Genomic DNA, 17,288 nt, shown 5'->3' on the forward strand with positions numbered 1-17,288 from the left:
CACACACTTAAAACAAATTTCAGGGAAGGCGGGAGACAGCTCCAATACATCCTTGTCGCCAATGAAGTAAACAGCAAAGGGGAGTCAAAGAGTTCATTTATTTAAAGACATTTATTTAGCATAATAACAATATTTATACAGGATCCAGTTACACGTCTCAGGGTCCTACTTCCTGTCAGCTGTTACAGCAGCTGGTTAACTCACAACCCAATCATCACTAGGAAACAATAATCCCCAGATGGATGAGTCCCAAACCCTGCCTGATGGAGTTCCCGCTGGGGGGGGTGGTGGAGCATATCGGGAGAGTTGAGTTCAGGTTTCAATCCCACGTGGGCAGCACGGTAGCATGGTGGTTAGCACAATTGCTTCACAGCTCCAGGGTCCCAGGTTTGATTCCCGGCTTGGTTCACTGTCTGTGCGGAGTCTGCACGTTCTCCCCGTGGGTTTCCTCCGGGTGCTCCGGTTTCCTCCCAGTCCCAAGATGTGCAGGTTAGGCGGATTGGCCATGCTAAATTGCCCTTAGTGTTCAAAATTGCCCTTAGTGTTGGGTGGGGTTACTGGGTTATGGGGATAGGGTAGAGAAGTGGGCTTTGGTAAGGTGCTCTTTCAAAGAGACGGTGCAGACCCGATGGGCCGAATGGCCTCCTTCTGTACTGTAAATTCTATGATTCACTAATGATATTGAAACAAAGAGTTTCGCATAATTACTGCCTGCCCTGGGTGGCTGCCCGTTTTGGTCAATGGGATGGGACTGGAGAACCGCGGCAGATCTGCTGCCCGGCGCCAATCCCGTTTTTGGACCGATGCAGATTCCCGATGCAGGAGTGCGCAGTAGAATACTCTCAATTGTTAGGATGGAACATCTGCAACAAGACTGAAAATTCCAGACCATAGCAGTACAGATTTTAGTGTTCCAAGCTGGATTTGGATTTGTTTATTGTCACGTGTACCGAGCTACAGTGGTATTTTTTCTGTGAGCAACTCCAACAAATCATTAAGTACATGAAAGAAAATAAAACGAAAATACATAATAGGGAAACACAAGGTACACAATCTAAATACATAGACACCGGCATCAGGTGAAGATTACAGGGGTGTAGTGTTAATCAGGTCAGTCCATAAGAGGGTCGTTTAGGAGCCTGGTAAGAGCGGGGAAGAAGCTGTTTTTGAGTCTGTTCGTGTGAGTTCTCAGACTTTTGTATCTCCTGCCCGATGGAAGAAGTTGGAAGAGTGAGTAAGCCGGGTGGGAGGGGTCTTTGATTATGCTGCCCGCTTTCCCCAGGCAACAGGCGGTGTAGATAGAATCAATGGATGGGAGGCGGGTTCGTGTGATGGACTGGGCTGTGTTCACGACTCTCTGAAGTTTCTTGCGGTCTTGGGCTGAGCGGTTGCCATACCAGGCTGTGATGCAGCCAGATAGGATGCTTTCTATGGTGTATCTGTAAACGTTGGTAAGAGTTAATGCGGACATGCCGAATTTCCTTCGTTTCCTGAGGAAGTATAGGCGCTGGTGTGCTTTCTTGGTGGTAGCGTCAACGTGGGTGGACCAGGACAGATATTTGGTGATGTGCACCCCTCGGAATTTGAAGCTGTCAATCATCTCCACCTTTCTGTCGCATACCAAAGTCAAACCTGCTCAGTTCTGATTTGAAATTAGCACTTACAGATTTCTTGCTTCACTACATAATAATCTTACAAAGCTCAAGATCTATAAATGAGAAGGCGTGAAGATTTTCCCATTGAATAATAGTACTAGTCTCCCCGTTTATGTTCTCAGTCCCATTTTTGTGCTGTCCTTATATTAATTCAAACATTCTTAAAAAAACTATTTTATCGTGTTTAAATTCTGCCATAACTTTGGATGTCAGATTCCCATACCTTTATTCACCTGCAGTTGTTGTGGATAGTTAAGATTTCCATGACAGGCTAAAGGCAGCCAAAGGGGTTCTAGATAATGGGTGATCTGGGTCACCTGGCTCAGGTTTAGGCAGATATCAGTGTAAGAATCCTTTGGAAGAAATGCTGCCCCCCCCCCCTTCTCCCCAACCCACCCACCCATTTCTATGGGCCAGCATGCCATTGGCTTTCCTCACCGCCTGCATGAACCTGCATGCCAACCTTCAGCAACTGTTCCATCATGACACCTGGGTTTCGCTGCACTTCCCTTATTCCCAAACTGCCACCATTTAGATAATAATCTGCCTTCCCGTTTTTGCCACCAACGTGGATAACCTCACATTTACCCACAATATATTGCATGTCAAGTATTTGCCCACTCAACCAGCCGTCCAAGTCACCCTGCAGTCTCTTTGCATCCTCCTCACAGCACACACTGCCACTCAGCTTAGTGGAGTCTGTAAATTTAGAGATATTGCATGCAATTCCTTTGTCCAAATCATTAATGTATATTGTGAACAGCTGGGGTCCCAGCACTGAACTATCACATTAGTCACTGCCTGCCACTCTGAAAAGGACACATTTATTCCCACTCTGCTTCCTGTCTGCCAACCAGGTCTCTATCCACGTCAATACATTACCCCCTATACCATGAGTTTTAATTTTCTATAATCTAGGGCAATAATCTAGGGCAGCACAGTGGTTAGAACAGTTGCTTCCCAGGTTCGATTCCCAGCTTGAGTCACCGTCTGTGCGGAGTCTGTACATTCTCCCCGTGTCTGCTTGTGTTTCCTTCGGGTGCTCCAGTTTTCTCCCAGTTCAAGGTTGGGTTAGGTGGATTGGCCATGATAAATTATTCTTAGTGTCCAAAAAGGTTAGGTGGGGTTACTGGGTTACGGGGATATGGTGGTGGCATGGGCTTAAGTAGGGTGCTCTTTCAAAGGGCCGGTGCAGACTCGATGGGATGAATGGCCTCCTTCTGCACTGTTACTTCTATGATTCTATGAATCTCTTGTGCGGGACCTTGTCAAAAGCCTTTTGAAAGTCCAGATACACAGCATCCACTGGTTCACCCCTGTCCACTGTACTGGTCTCATCCTCAAAAAATTCCAAAAGATTTGTCAAGCATGATTTCCCTTTAGTGAATCCATGTTGACTTGACCGACCCTGTCCCCGCTTTCCAAATGTTCAGTTATTTCAGCCTTAATAATGGACTCCAGCGTTTTCCCCACCACTGATGTCAGGTTAACCGGTCTATAATTCCCCATTTTCTCTCTCCCTCCTTATCTAAAAAGTGGGGTTACATTAGCTACCCTCCAATCCACTGGAACTCTTCCAGAGTCTATAGAATGCTGGAAAATGATCACTTATGCATCCACTATTTCTAGGGCCATTTCCTCAAGTACTTTGGGATGCAGTGCATCAGGCCCTGGGGACGTATCGTGTTTTAATCCCAATTTCCCCAGTACAATTTTCTGACTAATAAGGATTTCCTTTGGTTCCTCCTTCATGCGAGACCCTCTGTCCCCTAGTATTTCCGGAAGGTTATTTGGATCTGTCTCCTTAGTGAAGACAGATCAAAAGTAATTCAACTGGTTGGTCATTTCTTTATTGGCCATTATGAATTCGCCTGTAACAGTAAGGGACCAACATTTGCCTTCACCAGTCTTTTCTCTTCACATATCGATGGAAGCTTTTGCAGTCAGATTTTATATTTTCTGCAAGCTTACTCTCGTACACTATTTTCCTCTTCTGAATTAAACCCCTTGGTCCTCCTCTGCTGAATTTTAAATTTCTCAGTTCTCAGGCTTCCTGCTTTTTCTGGCCAATTTATTGCCTCCTCTTTGGCTTATTGTTAAGGCATTTGTATAAACATTAAACACAAACCAACACAAGACTAAGAACAAATTGAAACCTCATAATAAATAACTACCCTAATGCCCCAACCTCCCTGCTGTTCCCCTTCTCTCGTCCTGCCTTCCCCATTTTAACCCCTTTATTCTCCCCCCCCCCCCTCCCCCCGGTCCCACCCCACACACAAGACACCTCAATTTCCCTTGAAAAAGTCGATAAAGGGCTTCCATCTCTGGGCAAACCCATCAACTGACTCTCTCAGGGTGAACTTAATTTTCTCCAACCTTAAGAAGGCCACCAGATCGCTCATCCACCCCCCCGGCCGGGGGGGTCCGAGTCCCTCCACTCCAGCAAAATCCATCTCCGGGCTACCAGGGAGGCAAAGGCCAAACCGTTGGCTTCTCTCACCCCCTGGACTCCTGGATCTTGCGACACTCCAAATACCGGCACTTCTGGACTCGGGACCACCTTCACCTTCAGCCAAACCCAAGACGTCTATGACAGGGCTTACATGAGATCACAGGCCACAAAGCAAGGCCAGGCGGAATCTCAGGGGCTGGAGCATCCCTCCCCGATGAACTGAACAAGTTCTATGCCCGCTTTGAAGTCAGCCAATACATCAGTGCCACCCGCCACAACAGCCTTGGGCACACCCATACCCACTATTACAGCCTCAGAGATAAGAGCTGCCTTCTTGAAAGTAAACCCGCGGAAAGCGACGGGCCCCGACGGAGTCCCTGGGCGAGCAGTCAGAGCCTACGCTGACTAGCTGGCGAGTGTATTCGTAGATATCTTCAACGCCTCTGTTCTCCGCTCCGAGGTCCCTACCTGCTTCAAGAAGACCACCATACCAGTACCAAAGAAGAACAAGGTAGCGTGCCTCAACGACCGCTGGTGGCCCTGACGACTGTTACCATGAAATGCTTCGAGTGGCGAGTCATGAGATGGATCAACGCCAGCCTCCCAGATGGTCTTGATCCGTTGCAGTTTGCCTACCTCGGCAACCGATCCACAGCAGATACTATCTCTCTGGCCCTACAATCAACTCTCGAACATCTCAATAACAAGGACACCACGAGATCAAAGCATTAACTTTCCTAAAGAATGAGATTGGGCTGAAGATCTGGAGTTTCGTGAAAACAAATAAAAGCCTCGGCAGCACTGTCATTTTCACTGTCTGCACCCACCCGGCCAGTGATAGCAGCAGCACATTCCACCTCTTGAAATCCCCCCCATATCTATTGCACCAACTGCTAGGTTCAATTTGTGCAGTTGTTCCCATCCTCGCACCACCTTGATGCCTAAATATCTGAAGCTCACCTCCACCAACTTAAACGGCAGCTTGCCCAACCTCCTCTCTTGCCCCCTGGCTTCGATCGGGAAGACCTCACTCTTACCACTGTTTAGCTTATATCCAAAAAACCAGCCAAACTCTTCTAAAGTACCCATAACTCCCCCGATGCCTCCCAGTGGGTCTGAAATGTAATGCTATAGGTCGACCGCATATAGCGAGACCCTGTGCTCAACCACAATCCCCCCCCCCCACCTGTACAATCCCTCTCCAACTCCTTGACCCTCTAAGCGCCATTGCCAATGGCTCTATTGCCAAGGCAAAAAGCAACGGTTAGAGTGGGCACCCCTGCCTTGTCCCAAAGTGTAACTCGAAGTACCAAGATCATCCGATTCGCCTGTACGCTCACTACCAGTGCCCTATACAACAATCTGACCCAGTCTACAAACCCCTGCCCGAACCCAAACCATCCCAACACTTCCCACACGTTCTCCCATTCCACCTGGTCAAACACCTTCTCTGCATCCATTTTCTGGTCCCGCTGTTGTCAATGGCATTCCAGTTGACTGGAATTCCGTCGGTGGGACTGGAATATCTAACCGGCGTGAATGACTGGTAAATCCACCCCTAAATGACTGGGTGTTATTTGAGTAGACTGTCCTTGTGCATTGAATGACCAGCCCTCAACACCAGTATATCCTTTCCTCCATTGCCCTCTCTGACCCTAACCCCTGACCTAGATTTTCTTGCACTTCAACAGGTTAGGTGTTTTGAATATCTCGTTCATGCTTCTTGCGTTTTAGAATATAACTTTTAGTTTTAAGAATTAAAGTTTTGATTGTAGAAAATGGAACAAATGCAATTAAAATAACATTGATGCAGACAGGGGTGACACTTTGTTATTGGGGGGGGGGGGGGGGGGGGTAAATCGTGCCACGATCTGGTTATCATCACATTGTCTGTCTCACAAACAGCAATTTACTATCCGACGAAATTAAGGTCCAGTTTAAAATGTTCCCTAACACAGTCTGAGAACATTGACCATCTGGAACACCTGCTACATCCTTACAAGCATACCTATGCTATTAATTACCAACCTAATTTTCTGGAGCAGGTTTAAGGATCAATATGTGCAAGTCCAAGTTTCGTTGGCAGAAAGTAAGAGATTTAACTCAAAACTAAAGGACAACCAGTCTCCCTATTGGTCAGTATATGTGTTTCTGTGTGCACAGGTTTTAATCAGTAAAATATTTGACCTCAGGTACTTTGTCCTGAATTATTGACATCACTGGTTTCAGCTTTGACAATTGTTTCCCTTTTATCCAATTTTTCATTCAATTTTCTCCTTTCACCCTTTCTCTCCTAAAGACAGTCCTGGAATACAGTTCCACTGGTGTCAAAGGTTTCTGGCACCGTATTTAAGTGGTCATTCCTGAAGCTATCAGATAAATTAGTGGGAGGCTCTTTCCAAGGGCCAGTGCAGACTCGATGGGCCGAATTACCTCCTTCTGCACTCTAAATTCTATGAAAAACTGAAATTGATGGAAATATTCAGCAGGTCTGTAGCATCTTTGGGAGCAAGAAAAAAGATGAATGTTTCTAGTTGATGACCTTACATTAAAACCAAAGGTTATTGATCGGAAATAGAATCGCAGAATTATTACAGGGCAGGAGGCCTGTTGTGTCTACACTGGCTCTCCAAGCTAGCAATTCACCTCGTGCCATTGCCTCTACTTTCTCTCCATACTCCTGCACGTTCTTCCTTTTCAGATGTCTAATTTCATTTTAAATGCCTTGAATAAACCAGTGCATTCTCAACCACTCAATACATGAAAATGTTTCCCCTCATGTTGTATTTGTAGTTGCACTGGAGGCAGTTCAGAGGAGGTTCATGAGGTTGGTGCCAGAGATGAGAGGTTTGTCTTATGAAGAGAGATCGAGCCTATACCCTCTCAAGTTTAGAAGAATGAGAGGAGATCTAATTGAGGTATACAAGATGATAAAAGCTATTGACAAAGTAGACAGAGCGGATGCTTCCTCTTATGGGACAATCTAGAACGAGAAGTCATAGCTTTAGGATAAGGGGCAGCAGATTTCAAACAGAGATGAGAAGAAATTACTTCTCTCAAAGGGTCGTAAATCTGTTGAATTCACTACCCCAAAATGCGGTGGATGCTGGCACATTGAGTAAATTTAAGGGGGAGATAGACAGGGTTTTAATAAGTAATGGGTTGAAGGGTTATGGAGAACGGGCAGGAAAGTGGAGTCGAGGCCAAGAGGAGATCGGCCAGGATCGTAATAAATGGTGGAGCAGGCAGGAGGTCTTGAATTGCCTACTCCTGCTCCTAGTTCCTATGTTGCTTTTGATTTGTTTGCCAATAATCCATGCTCTCTCATTCTCATTCCTTTCATGAGTGGTAAGTTTCTCCCTATCTACTCTATCAAGACACCTCTTAATTTTGAATACCTCTATCAAAACTCCTCTCAGCCTTCTCTTCTCCAAGACAAACAGTCTGAACTGAGAACAAGGAACAAAGAACAATACAGCACAATAACAGGCCCTACAAGCCTGTGCCGACCATGCTGTCCATCTAAACTAAAATCTTCTTCACTTCCGGCGTCCGTACCCCTCTATTCCCATCCTATTCTTGTTTTTGTCAAGATGCCCCTTAACTTCTCCAATCTATCCTCATAACTGAAGTTCCTCATCACTGGAATCATTTTTCACAGTAACTTCATTGCAGTGTTAATGTAAGCCTACTTGCGACACTAATAAAAATTATTATTATTCTGTGAATCTTTTCTGCACCCTCTCGAATGCCTTCATATCTTTCCTAAAGTGCAGCACCCAGAACTGGATGTAATATTCCATCTGAGGCCAAACTAGTGTCTCATACAAGTTCAACATAACCTCCTTGTTCTTCTACTGTGAGCCCCTATTAATGAAGCCTAGGATATTGTGTGTTTTATTAACCACTCCCTCAACCTGTCCTGGCACCTTCAATGACTTCTGCACATATCCACCCAGGTCCCTCTGCTGCTGCACCCTTTCAGAGTCGTATCCTTTACTTTATACTGTCCCTCCATGTTCTGCCAAAATGAAACACTTCACATTTCTCTCCATTGAACTTCATCTGTCACTTGTCTGCCCATTCCAATAATTTGGCTGTGTCCTTTTGAAGTTCAGCACTATCCTCCTCACAGTTCACAATGTTCCTAAGTTTTATATCATTTGCAAATTTTGAATTTATTTCCTGTACACCAAAGTCTGGATCATTTAATATATATTAGGAACCACTCTTGGTTTCCTATCACTCAGCCAATTTTGTATTTGTGTTGCTACTTTCCCTTTCATCAAATGAGCTACAACTTTGCTCACAAGTCATTTGCACAATACTGTAACAAATGCCTTCTGAAAGTTCATCAACAGCATTGCTCTCCTCAACCTTCTGTTACCTCTTCAAACAGAGAACTCAGCAAGTTAATTAAACATGATTTGTCCCAGAACTTCAAGTGGCGACATGTAGGTGGAGGTTGCACGTTTGGGGGCTCATTCCAGAGCTTTTTGGCCCTTTGCCCCAACTTCGTTGGAAGGTTTTGTGGGAACATTCGAGGTACTTCAAAGATGCCAAAAATCATGAAAAAGAAATCCGGGGAGAAAGCAAGTGAGTGAGAGTCCGCCGTCGAACGTGGTGAGGAGCCCAGCGGGAGGAAAGATGGCGGTAGAAGACTCTCTGGGTGGAGCCGTGCCCAAAAAAGATGGCTGAGGTGATGTTGTGGGGTTTGAGCAGCTGTTTTCGAAACATTTTGACAGGCGTCGGACGGATTTGATGACTGCTCAACAAGTGGGTGGGTGAAGGAGGTTCTGGCAAAGACTTTGACGGCAGTGCAGGAGCAAGGAGAGAAAATGGAGGGGATGGAGGAGGTATTGTTGCATCATAGTGACCAGTTCACCTCGCTGGATGAGGAGCTGCGGAGGGTGGTGGCAAGGAATAGAGAGCTGAGAGCCTAAGTGGAGGACCTGGAGAACAGATCACAAAGGCAGAACTTGAGGATCGTGGGTTTGTCTGAGGGGCTGGAGGCCTAAAGGGTACTGCGCGGAGATGTTTGCCAAGCTGATGGGGAGGGGGAAGAACCCTCCCTCTATAGGTTGGATACGGCCACCTGTCACTCCGGCCAAAACCAAAGGTGAATGAGCCGCCGAGAGCTGTTGATCATCTGTTTCTACAGTTATCAAGTGAAGATGCCGAGATGGGCGAAGGCGAGACGAGAGGTGACGTGGGAAGGGAGTGGTATATGTGTATACCAGGATCTCACAACGGAACTGGTGAGGAGACAGGCGGCCTTTGGTCGAAGGCAACGTTATATAAACGCAACGTACGGTTTGGTGTAGTTAAAGGGTTATGGGGAACAGGTGGGAGGTGGATTTGAGACCAGAGATCAGCCCTGATCTGATTGAATGGCAGAGCAGGCTCAAAGGGCTGAATTGCCTACTTCTGATCCTAATTCCTATGTTACTGTGCCTACCCGGCGAAGCTGAGGGTCACACAGATGGCAGAGGTTAGCATTTTGAAAGGGCGGAAGGCTTAGGACGGGACTGAGTTTGGACCACGACTGCTTTTGTTCTGCTTTTTCTGGTCTGTTGATCTCTCTTGTTGTGGCTATTTATCCTTATGTGTTTTTGTGTAAAGGGTGTTTGTGTTGGGTTGGGGACATTGATGGGGATCTGTGCGGTTTTGTGGGATTAGGGGCTTAGTGCATTGGATTGTGCTGGGAGTTTGGAAGGGTTGGATTTTGGGGTGGGGGGGCGGGCTCTGGAGGGGCCGCCACGCTAGCAAACGTACGTTGGCTGATGAACAGGAGTGAAGTGGGGTAGGATCCGTGATCACTGGAACCTGTATGAACAGTGTTGAACCCGAAGGTAAATATGTCTAAGCCTCGGTCCTTGATCATCTCAGCTGGAGCGAGGGTGTTGGCTGTGTTTATGAAGGAGATGGGAGAGGTAGACCTGTGGAGGTTTTTACATCCGAGGGAAAGGGAGTATTCATTTTTTTCGCAGACACCCAACTTTATTTGAGTTGTTACACACTTTTTTAAACAAGGGTGTAACATTTACAGTTCTCCAGTCTTCAGGAACCACTGCTGAGTCTAAGACTGGAAAATCATGGCCAATGCCTCTGCAGATTCCACTCTCAACCAATGCTGACGCTTTATCGACTTTAAATATAGACAGCCTATCTAATACTTCTTCCTTAGCAATTTGAAATCCTTCTAGTGTCTGAATTATCTCTTTCACCACTGCTTGCTGGAGTAGCAGCTCTTTCCTTGGTAAATCAACACTTTGCATCCGTCTTTAATACCTCAACTACTCTCCCTTCCTCCATGCGTAAATTCATTTTTGATCCCTAATGAACCCTATTACCACCCTTTTTCTATTTATACACCTATAGAAAACTGAGAATCCATTTTGTTAGCTGTCAATCTCTTTTCATACTCCCTCTTTGTTTCTTAATTTTCCCTCTGAACATTCTATACTGAGCCTTGTTCTCCATTGCACTATACACCTGACATCTGTCATAAGCATCATTTTTCTTCATCTTTAATCTCTATAATTTCTGTCATCCATGGAGCTCTGGATTTGTTTTCCCTACTTTTTCCTTCTGAGGGAACATACCGAGACTGTGCCCAAACTCTCTTCCATGAAAGAGCCCATTGTTCCGCTATTGTTTCCCCCGTCAACCTTTGATTCCAATTTATTTGGGCTAGATCCTTTCTTACCTCATTGAAGTTGGATTTCCCCAATTAATTCTTAATCTAGATTGTTCTTTGTCCTTCTCCATAGCCAACCTAAACCATATGTTGCATGATCACTGCCCTCTAAGTGATCTCTTATTGATATTTGATCTACTCGGCCAACCTCATTCCCAAGGACCAGGTCCAGCAGAGCTTCCCCACTCGTTGGACTGGAAAGATACGGCTATAGAAAATTTTCATGGACACTCTAGCTCTTTCCCCGCTCTGTCCTTTACATTACCTCCATCCTATTCTGTATTCAGATAATTTAAGTCCGGCATTATAATTACTTTAGAATTCTTGCACCTCTGTGATTTCCTTGCAAATTTGTTCCTCTACATCTTTCCCCACTGGTTGGTAGTCTATAGACTACACTTCGCAATAGAAATGTTAAGGCTCTTTCCACAGCCGCTGCCAGACCTGCTGAGTGTTTCCGGCACTTTCTGTTTTAATTTCAGATTTCCAACATGAAATGAAAATCGCTTTTTGTCACAAGTAGGCTTCAAATGAAGTTACTGTGAAAATTCCCTAGTCGCCACATTCCGGCTCCTGTTCGGGGAGGCTGGTACAGGAATTGAACCGTGCTGCTGGCCTGCCTTGGTCTGCTTTCAAAGCCAGCGATTTAGCCCTGTGCTAAACCAGTATGTTGCTTTTGTTTTCTTGAAGGTGTAATCCAGGACAAGAGCATATAAGCTATTCAAACAGGTGGCCACCCCAGTGAATCTCAAGCCCATCCTCATCCAGAATCCACGTGGATGCATTTCCAGCAGGCATTACTAGATAGCTGTCGGGTAGTTTAGAACTTTGCTAATGCATGGGTGCTAATGCCAGTTGTTATGCAACAGAACTACCCCTGCTTGATTGGTTCACTCAGCGCAGAGCAAGGACTGAAATTGGAATCTACTTAGCCTGTATTATTCAATAGCACCTTATGGTATAATTCTCATTGAATGGTTAGGAGTAGGAGAGTTCCAGGTATGTATCTTTAGCTGAGAATGAAAGTCGTTTCGATGACTGTCCTTTTGTTTGTGATGCTCACTGACCAATTAGTACATACAAAATAGAAGCAGGATTAGGCCATTCAGTCCCTGGAGAATGCTCAGAAAATAATGAGCTTCTTATTTGTGTGATGTCAGGACTGCTTATTATGCAAATTGTTAACAGTTTTCCTTGCACTCTAAATTATAAAAGAGTGTAAATGAATGGAGTTAGTTCAAATTAATGTTACTGTTAGTGAAGCAGAAAATTTTGGAAGGAAACAGTGATCTAATAATTAGACGCAAGTCCTGCAGTTTAAAAAAAAAATAGATCAGTACAGGTGAAAATCTATAATCTTTTAGGAAGTAGTGTTTTTTTTTAAAGTAGGTAATAATACCAATCATTTTCAGATATTATAAAGTTTACATTCTTTAGACTAAATAAAGTTGATCAGGCAATTATCCTTACATAGAAAATCTTGAACAAAATTAAACATTTTGTTGTTTTCACACTTTGTTTAAAAGTTGACCATATGAACTGCATCCTAAGATGACCGTAACATTGCACATTATATGAGCATTAAAGCACATCACCATGTTCAACAGTGGGTGTGTTGTATATCAAGCTAAAAACATGAGCATCTTATGTTTCCCATTATATTGGCCACAGTTTATTGCAAATAGCCCATCAAAAGGAATAACATTTTTGAAATACTATTTACGACAGACTCCAGTATATCACATTCATTTTCCCTTCTAAATCCAAATACAAAAGAATTTAAGGATTATTAGTATATTTATGTACAAATTTTTGCCATGTCCATATACAAATTGTTTAGCTGAATGGATTTTCATTGAAAAAACTAGAGGCACAATAATAAAGATAAAGGCACATTTTTAAAAAAAAAACTAACTTCGATAAAATAAATCTGAGCCAATGCTGACATGTGAACTGTAACTTCAGCACTTTTGTGCAATAGGGTGGTTAAAGGGTTTTAAATCTGTAGGTGAAATAATAAACTTATCTGAAACTCTGTAAGGTACAAAAACATTTCCAGTTTTGCTCAACCAGATGAGCTGGTGAAACACCAGATGGCATTTATTTAATTTCTGAAGTAACACAAGTACATTTAAAAGAGAGATAAATCCAGGCACTCCCAGTTTAAAAAAACTGGAATATCACCCCCCAAGGTATAAAAAGGCTGCTACCATTTGGACAACAAAAATATCTACAATGTGAAACTGTCGATCAGCACCTACATTCTCAGTGTTCACAAAATATCAATACATTCTCAACTACAGACAGTTGTTTTAGTGCACATATGCCAATATGAAACCCACAGTGAGAGAATGCACTGAATGGATAAAAGTGATGGCACTGGGTCCCAAATGAATGGTAGCCAATTTACAGGGATTAGTGATAATTCCATTGTGCAGGAATATGATCATTAATTGCACTGTAATAAAAAAAAATTAGTATTCTGCACCTTGAAATGAATTGGGCAGATTATTCCTAACTCACTATTTTCCTGTACTACTAATGGCATAATGGGCCGTTTAACATTGGTGAAAGATTTTTTGCAACTGTCATTGATATAATATCGTAACTTTATTCTATCCATATATGTATAACAGCTTAAAATTAAAAAACCCACAAGTTGACAATTTAATGTGCCGCAACAATCCATATACACAAATAACTTAGCAGTCTGCAGTAATGTTCCAGAATTAATGTGAAGACTACCAAGAGCTATGTACCTATAGACAAATAGTTCCATGTGGTTGTTCATCCAACAAATCTGAATAATGCTTGCGGGTTAAGGGCTACCCCCCACATATGTAACAACTTCTATAACTCACCATCATTAGTGAAGTATCCTCCATTTACACCATAATCAAAACCTAAAATTTCGATTTGCATTTTTAAAAATATGGGGCTGGATTCTCCATTGTCGGGATTCTCCGTTGCGCTGGCAGCTCAGGAATTTCCCGACGGCGTGGGGCTGCCCATAATGGGAAATCCCATTAGCTGGCTGGCGAGATGGAGAATCCCGCCCATGATGTCTATGGTATCACCCCTCAGAAGAATACCTGCTTGTGTGGCACAAGAATACAACACAGAATCAGAAAGGCCGTGAAACAGTTCATAGTCACCAATAGAAATTTCTGCAATTTGTAGATTTGTCATTGATTTTTTACATTTTTGCTGCAAGAGCTAATCTTACAATCAGCAAAACTTTGTCATTTGTAAAACTGTATCTGTTTACAGGATAGTAGAGGAGCACAGTGAAGGCAAATGGTTAATGCTGGTTTTTCTATTGTATATATTTATATGTGTTTGATATACATTATACATTTTTACATATTTCAGCACAACTACTGATCACTTGTTGGACTTCATTAAAGTCTAAATAAAATCATGTATTCAAAGACATTTAACTTTATATTTCCTGAATATTGCAGGTTTCAAAAAATTAAACAGTGTTGAAAATCACATCAGTGCTAATTTAACGTAATAAAAATACAACTTATTCTCCCCGAAATGACTCTTTTTCTAAAAGAAAGTGCATGTTTAAATTGCGTTGCATGGATTTTCCGCATAACTCAATTACCAAAAAAAGGCAAAGGCAGAATTTAGATTTTAAAATATTGAAAATACTCTTTTTGTCCATCTTTTACTCCTGAATGCTGTACTGTTTGGAACTGGAAGGCAAGTATAAATGTACCATCAACATGAACATCTGACAGTGAACCTGTCCTTCACGGAGACAAAATTTACTGAAGGAACTGTCAGCAGTCTGCCATGTACCGACCTGTTAAAAAGGAAAAAAAATTACTTTCTACAAATGCACTCCATTTATTTTATACACATGAAAGCTTGAGATCTAACTGAAAACGTCCTATCAATGATATATTGTAGATAATATAATGTGCAGCACGTAGGAGGGCTTTGCTGACAAGCAGTGGTCCATAATTGCAAAATGGCAGCACAAACTATAAACCTCCCTAAAATAACAATCTATTTAGAAAGACCGGAATGCATTTTTTCTGTATAACTATTACTTTTTACAATTCTTACAAAGTAGACTGCATTATTGTGATAGACAAGTCATATACCGATGACAGATTAAGTTAAATCCTGGTTAAATTATAATAATAATCTTTATTAGTGTCACAAGTAGGCTTACATCAACACTGCAATGAAGTCACTGTGAGAACCCCCTCGTCGCCACATTCCGGTGCTTGTTTGGGTACACTGAGGGAGAATTCAGAATGTCCAATTCACCTAACAAGCACGTCTTTTGGGATTTTGTGGGAGGAAACCGGAGCACCTGGAGGAAACCCATGCAGCCACAGGGAGAATTGAACCTGTGTTCCTGGCGCTGTGAAGCAACAGTGCTAACCACTGTGCTGCAGTTTTGGATGGGAGACTGAATTCAATGCTGTGGAAACTGATGGTAGGACCAAGATACACATAATTAAGCCAAAAATATAAACATCTTGAAAAAAAGCACAACCGCTGGCTGGGTGCTGCAATACTCTCATCAGTAAAATTTAATAAGTCATCTATGATATTATAGGCGGATTTGAGGCCAAAAACAGATTGCTAATGCAATGCTCTTTAAGCATTTTAAATTCACCGATCACCTCAAACCCTCAAAAAATACATTTACTAAAATACGGTGTTCATATTTGCCAATTCTACAATGCATAACAGGGCATAAGAACAATACGTGCAGTAGTGGCCATAGAACTTCTTGAGCCTCTTCTAACATTCAGTAAGAAGCCACTTTCCCACTCAGTAGGATTATAGCTGAAATTCCACATCCAGTCCACTTTCTCACCCTATCCCCATTTCCTCTGATCACTTCACTGCCCAGAAATATATCAACCTTGGTCTAAAACATTAACAAGAACTGATGCGGCATTGTTGCGTCAAGAGTTTGGTGAAGAAGGGAATCTCAAGGATGAAGTTTTAAGGAATAATTTAATTAATTAATTTTTTTAAAAAATGTTTTAATCCCATTCTTAAAGTTACAAAATCAAGGTGCATACTTGACAGAGCAAACCCTTAATCCATCTCATTGCTTGCTCCAAAATCCAATTCAAATTCAAACTGAAGCCAATTCATGGTGTCCACAAGAGACATACATACAAGATCAAAGCTGACAAGGAAAGGCATTGCACATCATCTTGGGCCTGATCTGTCACTTGATTTTAGCAAAAAGGCCAAGAAGCGATGGAATAATTTAATTTAAGGGATATTTCCAATCTAAAATCTAGTGTGTTCTTTAATTTAGCAATTAACTAAAAATTGCTCTTTTGACTGGGTGAAGTTTAAAACAGGCGTTTGCAGGTTCTCAGCTGAAGCTAGTTAATTAGACAACTGGTCTAATCCAGTTTCAGAAGCCTTGAATTAGGGGCCATAAAAGGAGGGCTCTGTCAGTGCTGTCTTGTCTGCACTGAATGCTGCATTGTTGCATCAGAGTGCAACTGTAAATTGCTGCAAATGGGAGCTAGGTTAAAGGAGGAGGTGTGGGGACAGCTGGGTTGCGGGGGACACCTCTACTCGGGCAGCGGGTAACTGCTGGGATTGCGTGGGACACATCTACTCGGGCAGCGGGTGAAAGCTGGGTTTGCGGGGTTCACCTCTACTCGGGCAACGGGTGGGGACAGCTGGGTCTGCGGGGGACACCTCTACTCGGGCAGCGGGGGTTGCGTGGGACACGTCTACCCGGGCAGCGGGTGACAGCTGGGTCTGCGGGGGACATCTCTACTCGGGCAGCGGGTGGGGACAGCTGGGTTGCGGGGAACAGCTAGGTTGCGGGGGACACCTCTACTCAGGCCGCGGGCAACAGCTGGGTTTGCGGGAGACACCTCTACTCGGGCAGCGGGTGGAGACAGCTGGGTATGTGGGGGACACCTCTACTCGGGCAGCGGGAGACAGCTGGGTTTGCAGTGGATACCTCTACTCGGGCAGCGGGGGGGGGGGACAGCTGGGTTTGCAGGGGACAACTCTACTCGGGCAGCGGGTGGGGACAGCTGGGTTTGTGGGGGCCACCACCACTCGGGCAGCAAGTGGAGACAGCTGGGTTTGCGGGGGACACCTCTACTCGGGCAGCGGGTGGTGACAGCTGGGTTTGTGGGGGCCACCACCACTCGGGCAGCAAGTGGAGACAGCTGGGTTTGCGGGGGACACCTCTACTCAAGGCAGCGGGTGACAGCTGGGTTTGCGGGGGATACCTCTACTCGGGCAGCGGGGGGGGACAGCTGGGTTTGCAGGGGACAACTCTACTCGGGCAGCGGGTGGAGACAGCTGGGTTTGAGGTGGACACCTCTACTCGGGCAGCGGGCGGAGACAGCTCGGTCTGCGGGGGACACCTCTACTCGGGCAGCGGGTGAAGACAGCTGGATTTGCGGGGGTGTGGAAGGGAAGTTAATGAATTACCAATTTAGAAGCATGCTGGGAATATTGA

General features: G+C 44.1%; 1 protein-coding gene across 1 annotated transcript in view; it reads right to left on the reverse strand.

Moving 5' to 3' along the window:
- Positions 1–12,466: 12,466 nt before the first annotated feature.
- fcho2 (FCH and mu domain containing endocytic adaptor 2) overlaps positions 12,467–17,288 on the reverse strand; it is a 337,179-nt gene continuing 332,357 nt past the window's right edge. Inside the window, exon 28 of the mRNA XM_072516128.1 lies at positions 12,467–14,624. Within this exon, the coding sequence (XP_072372229.1) occupies positions 14,602–14,624 (23 nt within the window). The 3' untranslated portion in view covers positions 12,467–14,601. The remainder of the gene's footprint in view (positions 14,625–17,288) is intronic.

This window comes from Scyliorhinus torazame, chromosome 9, assembly GCF_047496885.1.
Source record: "Scyliorhinus torazame isolate Kashiwa2021f chromosome 9, sScyTor2.1, whole genome shotgun sequence".
Taxonomy (NCBI): Eukaryota; Metazoa; Chordata; class Chondrichthyes; order Carcharhiniformes; family Scyliorhinidae; genus Scyliorhinus; species Scyliorhinus torazame.